This window comes from Anguilla rostrata, chromosome 5 (assembly GCF_018555375.3).
Source record: "Anguilla rostrata isolate EN2019 chromosome 5, ASM1855537v3, whole genome shotgun sequence".
NCBI classification, from domain to species: Eukaryota; Metazoa; Chordata; class Actinopteri; order Anguilliformes; family Anguillidae; genus Anguilla; species Anguilla rostrata.
This window is the reverse complement of record NC_057937.1, coordinates 28851607-28866727: the sequence shown is the minus strand read 5'-3', so window position 1 is coordinate 28866727 and position 15121 is coordinate 28851607. Positions and strand designations below refer to the sequence as shown.

The following is a 15121-nucleotide window of genomic DNA, read 5'->3' as shown; positions in this document are numbered from 1 at the left end:
CACTTACACACCACACAACATAGGCATGCAAAACATGGCTTAGCATGACAAGCTAAGTTGTCATGAATATACAATAAGTCATACATGAATAAGTAGTTAATGTTTTCTCACTAAGTTTTTTTTTTTTGTTATATTGCCTGCAAGGTCGACATTCAAGCTATGCATTCAGTTGTTAAGTGAATGTGAACACCACAAACTTTTGGTGTGCATTTGATCCTGTATATTTATCATAATAGTTTGGAAAAGCCATGGAAATATTTAAGGAATTTCTCACAATTTCTCAATTTTTAACACTGATGTGCCCAGCCAGTGCTCCTTAATCCATTGCACCTTATGGCCATATTTTTCACAGGAATCATAAATATATTATATAACTTTGCTATACATTGCTAGCCATTATATTGCAACTTGTAGCCATAAAAAATATTTTTATCTCAGTGATACAAGTGCAAATTGATTTGAGAAAACACTTGAAACCTCAGAAGCCCACTAACCTGCCAAGAGGTAAGCATACTTCATCTGAACTACAATATCAGGGTGCGTTGGAAAATGCTGTCATGGCACTTTCACCTGAAGTTTTCTGTCTATTTTCTTTGTGAAAATCTTACAGTTGCTTAGACATGTTTTTGTCTGGAATATAGATGCAGTTTATTATTTTAGGTAAGTTCACCATCCAGTGGGGCTCAGAAAAATATGTGGTTGTTAACAGGGTGCTTTGTTGTCTAATTACAAGCACTATCAAGGGCATTCATCAAACTTAATGGCCTCATCACAGAGAAGAGAAAAAATAAAAGCACCAGTACACGATATGACAAAAACAAACCTTTAAAAATAAAGCCTGTTTTATTCCATTCCCTTCACAGTCATTAAAGATGTATTTGAAAAGGACCTATTCTGAAACAGGTGTGATTAACAACAGACTGAAACTGAATAAGAACATTTTTGACTAATGCTTCTTTTCACACGAGTAGACTCCATAGTTCCCATCTATGGTTACCAAATGATCCGAATAAAATTAAATCTTGCTTGCTTTCTTTACCCTCACAAAGACACTTCCTTCAGCCTGCCTCAACAGTACAATTTAATTGCAATAATCATTAATTTACAGTTCCAATTTACAGAGACTGAATCAGAGCGGAGCAGATGGATCTAAAATTAACGAAATGCTCTCTGCAAGGATACAGGTTATATTAAGGTGACTGAGGAACAGTTCAACTTTTTGAGAGGGATAATCAGTTTGGAAGCAGTCATTTCCCATCCTCCACTGTTGGTTGTTGATAGCTGCATTCAGCACCTATGAGTCTTTCTATAACCATGCCAAGCCACTACTTTTGATACAACATTTATATTTTGACAAATGATGAGAAAATAGGAATATAACATCTTACACCTGTCTTAATGTTATGCAGACTCTTGCTGGATATTCTTGCACCGAGGGTTTCAGTATCTCATTTTAAAAATGTAATTTATTTAGAGACTCCCAAAGTAAAAATGAAAGAAAATCAGCACACATCCCTGGCAATGGTGTATCTACATCTAGGTATAACTATTAAAATCTGTGCATTGTTCCATCGAACTACTATATATGCGGAAAGTTATAAATCAAAAAGAGCAAAATGTGAAAAATGGCTGTTGGCTTTGTATCTTTACAGTTAAGAATAACAACTGCATTTTCTCCTTTATTCTTCTTCATCTTCTTATTATTCACGAGCAAGAGATTTCTTCGTTGTGAGCATTGCAAACATCACTTTTACTTAATGTATGTCAAATTGTGGCTGCAGATGAAGTCTTAAGCTTAAGGCGATTTCTGCTGACTGGACTGAGAGCTTCTGAGAGCTTGATGTAATGCCTGCAGGAAATGCCTATCTTAGATATTGATTAATATATTGAAGTTCTTATTTGGAATGATTTTTATTTGCAGTCTAAATGAGCTATTTAAAGATAGATGAAAGTGTGTGCATCATGAATTCTGATAGTGGGAAGCTGTAGTAATACCACGGGGGCCTCTGTGTAAGGTAGCGATTGCTCAGGGGAGGCTGACATTTAAAAAAAACTATGCACATTTCTTTGGAGTTGAAAACATTTAAATGGCTCCCTGACTGACAGTCGTTCAGAAGATTCCATTAGCTTTGCAAGCACATTTGACTCTGGTTGTTCAAATTAACATTTTATGGAACAAGGTCAGTGAATGATGCAAAGTGACAGAAAATCCAGCTCTGGCCAGTCAAAGTCACACACCACTTATTTTCAACAGCCTGCAGTTTATATTCTGGCTTTGCCGTGCACTCTGTCTGCACTGCTGGTTTCTCTGGAAAGCAGGATAAATAATGTTTAAGGTCTGTTTTTGGCTGTAGCTTCTGATGCAAAAAATTAGCTGGAAGGAGCTATGGATTTCAGAAGCTGTGCCAATGGTGGGACCGAACATGTCTGCATGGGAATAAGCTGGAGCTCCAGCTGACTGTGTGAGCAAGGGCTACGATTCATTTCAGAACCTGGGACAGACCCTCTGCTGGGCATAATTGGGGTGTGTCCCATACATTTCCACACAGAAATGATAAGCTAGCAGGACATGACAAGTACAAATATTACTCTGCAGGTATTAGAACCTGGGACTAAAAAGTGGACCTAACATGTATTCCCACAGAAAAGCATGACTCAAACTGACAAAACAACAAGGCTGATGTATTGAGAGCCACAGATATACACACAAGAGCACTGCAGGCTCTCTGTTTCCAGGCTGTTCAAAGACTTCATACAGGATGAGACTGAAATATTCTTTCCAGCATGTTTCAAATGCCAAGATAGATAGCATTGAGTAATGGACAGAAGCTGAGACATATGAATTTCAGAATCACCCAGATGTGGAATGACTATCACAGAGGCAGCCTATCCAAAGTGTTGTGTTTCAAAGATTAGGGGTAAAGGGTACTCAGACACAGAGTTGAGTCTAACATCAAGTCCAATGGCATGCTCAGTGGAGCCATACAGTGCAATGCCACAAAATGCACAGATATATGATTTGGCTTCATCAGATTCTGTATAGTTCCTGATTGTTATAAGCATATTACTCTCATTATTTCTGTGACTGCACACCTCACTGGGGGCTTTGAAAACAATAACTAAAGACAGACAAACAAATCTTTGTATATTTGCTTGAGTCCTGTGCCTCTTAGCATCCATCCATCCATCCATCCATTTTCTAACCATTTAGTCCAGATCAGGGTCACGGTGGCAACAGGGCAAGCAGAGCAACCCAGATGTCCCTCTCTCCAGCAACTTCTGCAAACTCATCCTGGGGATACCAAGGCAATCCCAGGCCAGCTGGTGCATTTATCTCTCACTTCCAAAGGGAGGTACCCAGGAAGAGTCCGTTTCCACCGTCCAAGCAAATGATGTCCTAGTCTACTCCACTCCCACCCCTTGCCTGACGGGCATTGTACCCGACTCCTACCCTACCCTTGTGGCTAGTGGGTCCACATGGTGATACCAAGATTCAGGCTAAGCCCAGCCGAGGTACACGGGCTGCCTGGCGACCAGGTGCTCACCTGTGAACACCATCCCTCGGCCTGGCTCCAGGGATTGGTCCTGGTAACCCTAGGTATTCAATAGACCTCACCATTCAGTAGAAGTCTATTGGATCATGTTCATCTGGGTCCTCACCCCAGACCTGTTCACCTTGGGAGACCCTACCAGGGACATAAGCCACCGACAACATTGCTCAGGGGATCATAAAGCCTCACAAGCCTGTGCACCACCACAAGGCCATAGTCCAGGAAGGGTGTCTCTGAGCAGCTGATGATATATCACATAGAGATGAGTCCAGTGGGATTCATTTGACACTAAGCAATTATAAACTGTAATGGTGAAAAAATATCATTTTAGAAAAATGTTATTATATCAAAGGAATGATTCTAAGACCTTGAATACCCTCACACTTATGTATTTTCTCTGTGCTGCCTTTTCATTCAGATCTTTAGCCTGGACTGAAAGGCTTTCTTTGTATATGAGGAAATTATGTAATTCATCAAGTTAACCAAAGGTCATAAAGATCCTCTATTCAGTCGGTTTACTGGCTAAACTGACAAGGCACATTTATCATGGGCAATTTGTACTCGCGTATTTAATTTCACTGAGAAACTGATCTCACCAAAGGAACCTAGCTGAGTGGATACATTGTTGATAATTCTTGCAAAGAAACAAGCAATAACATACATAAACAGTTCTATGAATAAACTTGTGCAGCAGTATCCACGTGATGGATTCGAAACCATAGGTGTAATTTTCGGTGTGGGATGGAGGGGTCAGTAGCTCAAGAACAGCTAATTTGTCACCCTCACCATTTCAGCCTTCACCAGCTGGTCACGGTAGGCTCTCTCTCTCTCTCTCTGTCTCTCCCATGCCTAACTAAAGCATGTCATTTCTACAAAGTGAAACCAAAATGTATAAAAATACTCTTTAGTAAAAGTTGAAAATCTGCATGCTAACCACATGTGAATTATCTGATTACAAATCTAAAACTGTGGAGTGCAGAGCCAAATAAAGAAAAAATATGTCTTTGTCCCAAACCTTATGGAGCTCACTCTATATATACATACACACACAAACTCGGTCCACTGCCACTTTATTAGGTACACCTAACTAGTACCGGGTAGGACCCCTTTTGCCTCCAGTACAGCCTGAATTCTTTGCAGCATGGATTCAACATGGTGCTAGAAATATTCCTTAGGGATTTTGGTCCATTCTGACATGATAGAATCATTTCCTGCAGATGTTGAGGCCACACATCCATGCTGCAAACCTTCCATTTGACTTAATTATAATTTAGTCTGGAGAACTAACATATTTAGATTAAATATATTAATGTACTGTTTCCCACAGGTTGAGAATTAATTTGTGGCGATCGACTCCTATCAACATAAAACCAGCTGTTACAGATTAAAGAAAAGGCACGAGATAAACTGAAGTTACGAAGCTTCAACTGGGCTAATTGCACTAGTGAAGCAGCTGTCTTGTCACTGCAGCCACCAAAACATGCAATCGAGCCATAACCTACACCAGCGTTTTTCAAAGTGGGTGCCGCTGCACCCTGGGGTGCGATGAGATCCCTTTAGGGGTGCCTCAAAGTTATTTATATTAACAATTATAAAGTTATGATAAAACTAATAAATCATACTGTGAATAAAAAAACTGATTTCAATTCATAATGGAGCATTTGGAAGGCTCAACTACTTTCAATTCATAATGGAGCATTTGTAAGCTCATACTGCAAATATTAGTACTTGTATGAACTCAGTCCTACGCATGTTCATCTCCCAATGTAAACATATTATCTTAGGTAAAATCCTTTAGAACGAGGAGGATACGTTTTAGCTAGACTAACGACATGTGGTGGTTTTGTAAATTTCACCCCAGAAAGTAAGATAAAGAAAAATGAGAAGAAACAATGAACAGAAATAAAGCTTTCCTGCCCCCTGACCCTTCCGCTGGACTCATTTTAATTTAATAATTCTGTGATATAGCTTGCTGTATTTATGCCAAGCACTTTGATGCACTATTGTATAACTTTAAATAAGCAAAACAAAGTGTAGGAGGAGGAGAGATCTGGCAAAGCTCAACCCGTGATCTCCAGTGGGTGAGGCTGTCATGCTAACCACTGCACTAAATTAGTGGAGTGGTTAAATCACTTAGTTACAAAGTGATAGGCCAATGGGCTCCTGAGAATTAATGAAATGTAATTTCTAAAAATGTATATATATTTTTTAATTAAACAGATTTAATATTTTGATATTTTCATATATTTCCATCTCTAATACATATTTACAATATTTACAACCAATTCATAATGTGTTTTTTTATCACTTAAAAACATGTATAAATTGCTGCAATCTGCGTATGTTATTTTGAGGTGCCGTGGAAATGGGAATTATTTATGAAAAATGTACTTCTCCAAATGCCTGGTGGTGCAAGCCACATAAAAAGCAATCTCATGTACTGTGACGTATAAGAGGCTTTTGACAAAGAAGACACAGCAGCAAGGTTAGTCATTCTCCCACTTATATTAAATATTGTAAGTGAGGTCATGGTGAGGTTGGTTTAACTTTCCATGTCAGGTGGTATGACCCCTGTGAAAATGTGTTGTTTTAGAAATGCTTATTAAATTTAAGATCAAGGAGAAAAGTTCATATAGGCAACCTAATTAATGCCTGCTAGATTTAAAATTTAGTTTAAAATGTCAGGTGGTGCAACCAATGAGTCAAATGGTACACCCAAAATTATAGCTTCACCAATTGAAAAAAGTCATTAATTATACGTTGTAATAATATGTACAGTTTTCTGCATGAAAAGTTGTTATTATTATTTTTTGCCGATGCCATTATCAAGCAAAGAAAAATCAGCACGACTCATCATCCACTTGCATGGGCAGAGTACCTTGCCAAAAGAAATGCAAGGTATTGTGTAAATTGTGTGTATCTGAAAACATTACAACTTAAGTTACTATGTTATTGTGTTTATTATCCTAGTAACTAAATAGTCATAACATTATTATTACAAAGTTAATAGTAGTGGTATATACTTATTATAGTAGTTAATTAATGATTAAAGGATTAACAAGCTAATACAATGCAATTCAACTGATTTCACAAATTAAATGTGCCATATATTTGGATTCAAATAATAATAAAGTCAAATCACAGAACCATGACAAGTTTCAGGCCACTGTTTTTCTGTCACTGTCTTTCCTTGTTGGGCCGCAGATGGCGGCACTTCAGTTTTGTTTCAGTTCGTTTTCCCTCCCTGTGTTAATTGTATTATTGGTTTTAATTATTCTATCATTGTTCTCACCTGTCTCGTTATTTAATCATCGTCCCTACCTGCCTCTCGTTATCCCTTCCCTCTCGTTTTATTATGTATTGAGTTCACCTGTGTCTTGTCTATTTAAGTTCTTTGTCCGCTTGACTCGGGTGCTGGTTCCTTGTGTTTGTTTCTGACTTATATGTTTTTGCTACGCCTGTGTATTTCTGCCTGTTCGCTCCTGCCTGGTTTCTGTCCTGCCCGTGTTCTGCTGTGTGTGTTTTAATTTGGAGTTTTCTGTTTTTTGGAAGTGCCCTGTGTGGTCTTTTGGTTTTCCTGGGTTTTTTTTGTTCCCTGTTGTGTTCCCTGTTGTTAAGCAAAGTCTTTGTTAATTTTCCCTTTTTCAGTTTGTTTTTATTTTTTTTTACTCTGTGTTTGGGTCCTACCTACCCGACCCGTGACAGAAGGAACCAGCCAGTACTGGACCAAGCAGAGTTTTTTTAATTTTTTTATTTATTTATTTTTTTTTCTCCCCCCTTTTCCCTTTTCCTCCCTGTGATTTTTGTTTTGTTTCCCCTTGCAAATGCCACCGATGTGGGGTGACCCAGAGGACTCGCCACCTAGTGATTGGGAGCTCAAGCTGGTATTCACCATCGAACCTCCCAGAGCCTGGGGCGGGTGGTCACAGAGACCTCCAGCCCCTCAGCCAGTAGACCCCTTGCTTGCTTCTTTTGAGGGGTCTCGGCTGGTCATTTTTCCAGGGTCTGGCCCACGGAGGTCCCGCCGGTCCCGTCTGGCTGCCCGGCTGGGTTCCCTACAGCTGGGGTCCGTGTTCCTGTCCCCTGCCCAGCCCAGCCCAGACTGCAGGGGGGTCTGCCTGCTCCGCCCCACACCCAGGAGAAGCCATCTGTGCTCTGCTCCACGTCCGTGTCTATCCGTTCTGTGTTTTTTGTCCAGTACAATCTAGTCTCTGTGAGTCTGGTGTCTGTGAGTCAGGTGTCTATGTTGAGTCTGGTTTCTGTTTTTGTTCAGTTTAGTGTTCTGTTCACGTTCAGTTCTGTGTCCTGTCTCTGTCAGTCTGTTCCATGCCTGTGTCAGTCTGTTCCTTGTCTGTCAGTCTGTTCCTGTGTCGGAGTCTTAGCCTGTTCCAGTATAGTGTCTTAATCCGTTTCACTGTAGTGTATTAGTCGGTCAGTGTCTGAGTCCAATCCAGTGTCATGTCTGAGTCCTGTTCCGTGTAGTGTCTGTCTTGAGTCCGCTCCTGTCTTGTCTAGTCCAGTCCTGTTCCGTTGCACCCGACTCCCCTTTGGCTTTGGTTCCTGCGCCCGGACCCCGTCCGGCTTCCGTTCCTGCGCCCGGACCCCGTCCCGTCCTGTCCCGTGTCCGGACCTCATCCCGAGTCTTGTTCCTGTCTTGTCCAGTCCTGAGTTCCCCCTCTGTCCTGTGCAGTCCCGAGTCCTGTCTCGGCTCGTCCCAGTCCCCAGTCCTGGCTCGTCCCAGTCCTGGCTCGTCTCGTCCCTGTCCTGGCTCGTCTCGTCCCAGTCCTGGCTCGTCTCGTCCCTGTCCTGGCTCGTCCCAGTCCTGGCTCGTCTCGTCCCAGTCCTGGCTCGTCTCGTCCCTGTCCTGTCTCGTCCCTGTCCTGTCTCGTCCCTGTCCTGTCTCGTCTCGTCCCTGTCTCGTCTCGTCCCAGTCCCCAGTCCCGTTTCTTTCTTGTCCAGTCCCGAGCCCTGTCTTGCCCTGTTCCTGGGTCCTACCCCATCTGAGTTCTGTCCTGTCTCCAGGCCCCACCCTCTGTTTCACTCCCTCCCCAGGTCGGCCTTCTGGGATGTCAGGAGCCGTCCCTTGGGGGGGTGGGGGGTGGGGTACTGTCATGGTTCTGTGTTTCTGTCTCTGTCTTTTCTTGTTGGGCCGCCAGATGGCGGCACTTCAGTTTTGTTTCAGTTCGTTCTCCCTCCGTGTTAATTGTATTATTGGTTTTAATTATTCTATCATTGTTCCCACCTGTTTCTTGTTATCCCCCCTAAGTGGAAATCAGGCTTTATCCACCTCAACACTTTAAATATTTAGAGGTAATTCACTCTCCACATTTATGAATTCAGATGTCTCTTCTGTGCTGGATCATTCTGCAATCAAGCATATACATAAAAATATTTATTAAAAAGTTTCAATATGAAATAATGCAGAAAATAAACCAGTGTGGTTGTAATGCTGGATAAAGACTGGCACAGTATGATACAATGCAATGCTACACATATAAGCTAATATATAGTGGAAAAACAAGACAGCGGGAAAGAAGACTGAGTCCCTGGTTTCATCTAAATAAAATACCTGTCCACCGGCACTTTTGCTTGTATGAGACCCAGACCAAATTATGGGTGAAATGTTGGTAGAATGAACATTCCTAAACGCATCTGGACCTGCAGTGTGAATTGTTTTTTCACTTGAACAGCATAGGTATCTATAAATATAGCTAGATATATAGCTCTGATTTCACAGCCTGAGGCAGTCAGAGAGACCAGATTCTTTTCTTAGAGCTTATCATTTATTGATATCTTTTGGCATGTACAGGACATTTAACCAAATACAAACAAAAGTGATGCCTGCAGTCAATATACTGTAGCAATTAAATTAAGTAAGCGATTTGAGGCCAAATGTTTTGGTTCACTTCTTCAGCTACTTTAACAAAAGACATTTAACAAAATATAGCCATTGCACATTCTTTTCCATATAGCTGTCACACGTTTTTTCTTTTGGATAGTGATTCAAAGACTATTGCATGCTTTGGAACAACTTATGTTGTTGCGAGGAAGGTTGGTGTGATGGATGGGGAGTCTATATTGCATATTTACAGTAAGTTTTATTGGAAGCTTTTCCATAGAAGGTATGTTTGAATCTAGATCAGCATGATTAGTTTTTATTTCCTTTGCAGTGAGCAGATTTTGGTGCTCACAGGGCAGACGCAGGAGGAAGGTTTCCCAATTTTCAGGGTGGAGGCAGTTCTCCCAGAATGGAGACAATTTCCCAGAAAACAAGGCTTGCTAAGCGAATAGACTTTAATCTGCATTCAATTTGTAGTTTTAAATGTCTCCTAGCAGTAATTACAGCGGTCACAACAATGCACCAGTACTGAACCAAAAGTAAAACCATATTTTCTCTGGCATTAAAAATGTTTTGTTTCTCATAATTCTGGCTAGTCTTGACAAATTTTTCAAGGGTTTGCATTTTCATTTTATATTATACATAAATGTTTTACTCAAAGTATAATGACAACGCATAAATTAGGAATATATGATTTGCATTTGGAAAAATGAATGGGAAATGCATGCAAATGTATCTGGATTATTTTATTATTTGTTTATAATTGTATTACTTTATTGCTTTAAGTGTATCACATATGTATTCAATAACAAGTCAAAGATATATTTAAGCAATAGTCTTTCCAAAATTATTTTCAGCATGGCAACTGTGTTTGGTATTGGTAACCTCAACTAAAGACTTGGTAGAAATATGGTATGTATACTAGGGGTGTGCAGAGACATCATTATCTGTATCTGTTCAACCAACAAAATTATCTGTATCTGTATCTGTAACTGTATTCGGATAGAACACCGGAAGTGGGCATGGTTTATACCGAAAATCACGTTAAATCGGGCAAATGTTGTATTTTCTAATATTGATTGGCAATGCAATTGTTGTGCCTTCAAAGCATCAAATTGATTTAATATTGGCATAAAATTAATTATGAAATATATTTCCACATCTTCATACTGTATTTTTCATATCTCTCTCTCTCTCTTTTTTTTAACTAACTTTTTTTTATGAACTGTCTGAACCTCACCTCCACCCCCCTTTAACTGGGGGACATTGAACAATCAGAAACTGAAAAAAATGTTTTGTAAATCGAAAGATTCTGTTTTGCATTGGAAATAGAAACTATTTACAGTAAAGATAAAAATATCCTTCGGTTGAATGGAATAATCTTAAATTCCAATGATGCTGTGTTCACATTTCTTAACGTTACTGCAGTTCGCAAGGGAAACATGAATTACGATTTTACAACAGTAATTACATAACAGTAATACATGAACTTTTTGCCTGTTTTATTTTATTTTATTTATTTATTTATTTTTCCCTACTGAACTAAGTTTGGATAGACTGCAAAGCATCTGAACCCCACCACCACTTCCCTAAACTAGCTGGGGGACACTGACCAGTCAGTTTGAACTAGGAAAATGAAGCTTTATAAATCAAAACAGTCTTATAAACATTTTCTCACTGCACTCTTTTTGTAAGGCTATACCTCCCTAACATGGGTCAATGAATAATCAGTTAGCCAAGACCTATGGCTGATACATACAGTATACATCTTAAACGGATGAATATTGACTGAAATACAAGGTAAAACGTTGTTTTTTTCAATATTTCGACTGGGCCTTTTTTAAATTGAGGAAATGAACACATACAGCTAAAAACTTCAGGTTCTAAGCTTCATTTTGATCTATAGGTTATGGGGGTTTGAAAGAAATCCAGCTGCCACACCAGGCTTTTGTCTCGCTAGCTCCCGCACCTGACGCCTCCTCCTCCTCGATGTGAGAGTTTCCTTGAGTGATAGCCGGGAACGGTCAGCTCTCAGCCGGGGGTGGGGGTGACTACAGAATATAGCGATCACTTTTCAATAATGTGTAATAAATGAAACAACTAGTTAGTTAAATCAAAGTCTATGTTGCAAACAGAATGGGCATCTTTTAATTAGCGGTTATCTAAATGAATCCAATCTCTTTAGCTAGCTAACTTTGTGCACAAAGCAGCTGCAGTAGTCTAATAATAGTAGGCATATAGCCTACTTTAGCTGTTATGTGCCAGAGTTCCAGATACAGCTAGCAGCCGTGCATAACTGGTGCCGCCCCCCCCTCCCCCTCTCTCTGCCCGTGTAATGTTAGATAGAGGCTATGAGAACTCGACATGGAGAAATATCTGTTTCCATCGCATTATTCGTGCTTTCCCGAATACCGTGTTCGGATTCGGATACATCCCTAATGTATGCATTCTTTAGTTTGAATTTCTTTTAAGGATGTCATTATAAAAGCAATATATTACTAATGTATATACATTTCAAATTGTGTTAAATGGTTCTTTTTTATTTCAAATGCATTTCACAAGGGTTGCAGCAGATGGGTAGTACGTGTCAAAATCATATTTTTCTTTCGTCAGCAGGAGTGAGTTCTATTTGTGTGGCTCAGTAGCCTTCAAACATCAATGTCACTCTTGCCTCTAGGTGTCAGTTGGAGTTGAAGACAGCACATATTTCCTGAAATCAGAAAGTCAGATTCCACCCTGCTGTGTGATACATACAGTACATAGACAAAACGTATGTGGACACCTGACATCCACAGGTATTTCTGGGAATGTAAACAGAGAGGTTTATTTTAGAAAGCCACAGAGCCAGACAGGAGTAGTGGGGATGGCGATGCTGGTTTGGGCTTACGCAGACAGGGAGACTGGAATGGAGCCGGAAGCTGATGCAGGTCAGGTAACGGCGAACAGCTGGCACAGAACTGGGCTGGACAGGCAGTTGCAGCGGAGGCAACGTCAGACTGGATCCCATGGGGACTGTCACCGGACTGGGCTGGAATGGGCTGGGCTGGACTGAACTGGCAGGAAGGAACTGGACTGGACTGGCAGGACTGGACTGGACTGGCAGAAGGGAACTGGACTGGGAGGCCGGCGAAAGGCGAGCTGGATCTGGCAGGCTGGAGAGGGGGGAAAATAGCGACGGACAAGGAGACAGGACAAGAGACATACACGAAGACTGACAGAGCTGGGGAAACAAAAGACGGACAACGATTAACAAGGGGAAACACAAACACAGAACAAGAGCAGGAAAGCAGACAGGCGAGCTGGCTACAGGCTGGGAGAAAATTCTGAAAAAGTGTTTAAATGAAGGAAACGCGTGACTACACAAAGTACGATCTGCAGGTGAACCGAGAATATATACTGGGGGAGTTAGGGAAAAAGCGTGCGGAATGCTGAGTGACCAAGTGAGGGGAATCAGCTGGGAACTGGAGATTGCAGGGGCTGTCACAGCGGGCTCTGTGGAAAGAGAACAAAGATTGTGCGGAGAAAAAACAAGATACACAAGGCGAATACAAAAAACATGGGTAACGAGGAATATGACACCAACATCTCATCCAAAATTAGGGGCATTAATATTGAGTTGGTCTAACCTTTGCTGTTATAACAATCTCCACTCTTCTGGGAAGGCTTTATACTCGATGTTGGAGCATTGCTGCTGGAGATTTGTTTCCGCCAGAACAGCATTAGTGAGGTTGGGCCCTGTTTGGGCGATCAGGCCTGGCTCGCAGGTGTATTTGTAATTGAAGCCAAAGGTGTTGGATGGGGTTGAGGACACAGTTCTATGCCGGCCAGTCAAGTTCTTACACAGAGTTCTCAACAAAACCATTTCTATATGGACCTCACTGAGTGCCTTGAGACATTGTCATGCTGAATCAGGAAAGGTATTTCCCCAAACTGTTGGGGAAGTACAGAATCATTTAGAATATGACTGTATGCTGCAGCATTAAGATTTGCTTTCACTGGAACTAAAGGCCCAAATCATGAAAACAGACTAAGGGGTGTCCAGATACTTTTGGTCATATAGTGTATGTCAGACTGATCATTCTCATTAGCAATATCAACAGCAGCAGTCTGCCAATTGCTAATTGTCTGAGATTAATGCAGTCTAGACACATGGCTGAACTTTTGACCAATGGTCATTAGATTTGATTGATAAATCATTTCTCGTGTAGAAGACAGTACAAGCTTTCCAACGGTATAGAGAATGTTTGATTTATTACAAAGAGCGAGAGCCCTGCATACGAGTGGTTCCTTCAGCACAGCATTGTGCATTCAACCATAACGTTCTGCAATAATAGACAAGCACTCGTTGAGGCGTAATTGTTTTTGACCAAGTGTGATGTTAGCTAGCTTGCAAAAGGCACCTGCTGTGAGGGGTACCTAACGATACCCCTCGGAACTGATGCCAGATCAGGGAATCATTCACACGTGAATTCAGTACAAATGGTAAATATCTCCCATCAGTTACTTGGACTAGACATGACAAGCTCATAGCCTGCTAACTAAACTAGCATCTATAAAGAGCAAATTGAACATACCTTTTCATGATGCTGTATCTGCACTAAAAATATGAATTGTGGACTGTGGTTGCATGTCATATTATTAAGAAGGCTGTGACAAACTGATGAAGTTGAAGACGCCACATACAGTGGTTTAGGGTTTCATTTGATGTATTTGCCTCGACAGCAGAGGGAAATATTTGTGGGATTTTGACAGTAGGGGCAGCAGAGTGCATTTTCTCCTCAGAAGTACGATAGGATGTTAATTGCTTAATTTGATTGTGCAGTACACCTGTATGGAAGCATCTGCAGCTGTCACGTTTCTCCACTTATTTATTATTCAGGTTTTTTTCTTTAATTTGTCACCTGTTTGTCTGTATATATATATATATATATATATATACCAGGTTGCTTCAGTGGTTGGTTACCACTGCCTTAAAGCTATCATTCTGGGTCATTTTGGGTTGTGTATTAAATGGCAAAGACGATGTCCCGGTCAGTAACACGCTCTTGTCCCTATCCCTATTTGTTTGTCCACTCCACGGACAAGCAAGTGCATTTGTTGACATTCAGAATGATAGCTTTAAGGCAGTGGTAACCAACCACTGAAGAAACCTGGTTACAAAATCTGCATCTCTTTTTTGACATTTAAAAAAAGGCTACCCTGTTTAAGATGCACTAAATGTCATGAAAGTATTTATCTTGTTTTTATAAGATATCAGGAGTTAAATAGGACACCTTGTAGAGAAGAAGTGTGCATTTAATTAATTATGACAGAAGCCGGCTCACAAGGGCAGTGAATTAAAAGACAGTGAACACTGTAAAAGAAGAGTCCCCATGGAAACTAAGATTTCAAAGGAACTTCACAGTGAGTGAACTTTATGGAATATGTTTCTTGCAGCTCATGGTTGTTTTAAAAACTGATGAGGATTTATTGTTGAAGGATGACACGTCCACAATGTTCAGTGAAGCTTCAGCCATCAATTCCAACTTCAGAAAAATATTCATGAAACTGCTCTTGCTGTCTCTTTGTCTGATAAACAATTACATGTATAATTACCTGAATGCGGTCAACTGGTGAATATGCTAAGTTGTATAATCATTGCTTAAAACAGAAGAGTGTCATATCATGACCATGACGAATGTAAAATTGACATTAATTAGACAATTTCAAGCCAAATATTCAGTTACAGTTA

General features: G+C 40.6%; 1 protein-coding gene across 1 annotated transcript; it reads right to left on the bottom strand.

Annotated features, from left to right (window-relative positions):
• Window positions 1-8007: 8007 nt before the first annotated feature.
• Window positions 8008-13252, bottom strand: LOC135256142 (50 kDa spicule matrix protein-like). The gene is made up of 5 exons (XM_064337985.1): window positions 13041-13252; window positions 12788-12882; window positions 12278-12610; window positions 11360-11392; window positions 8008-8633 (listed from the first exon to the last, which is right to left on the bottom strand). Exons 1-5 carry the CDS (start codon window positions 13250-13252, stop codon window positions 8008-8010), a joined length of 1299 nt encoding a protein of 432 aa, XP_064194055.1.
• Window positions 13253-15121: the final 1869 nt, after the last annotated feature.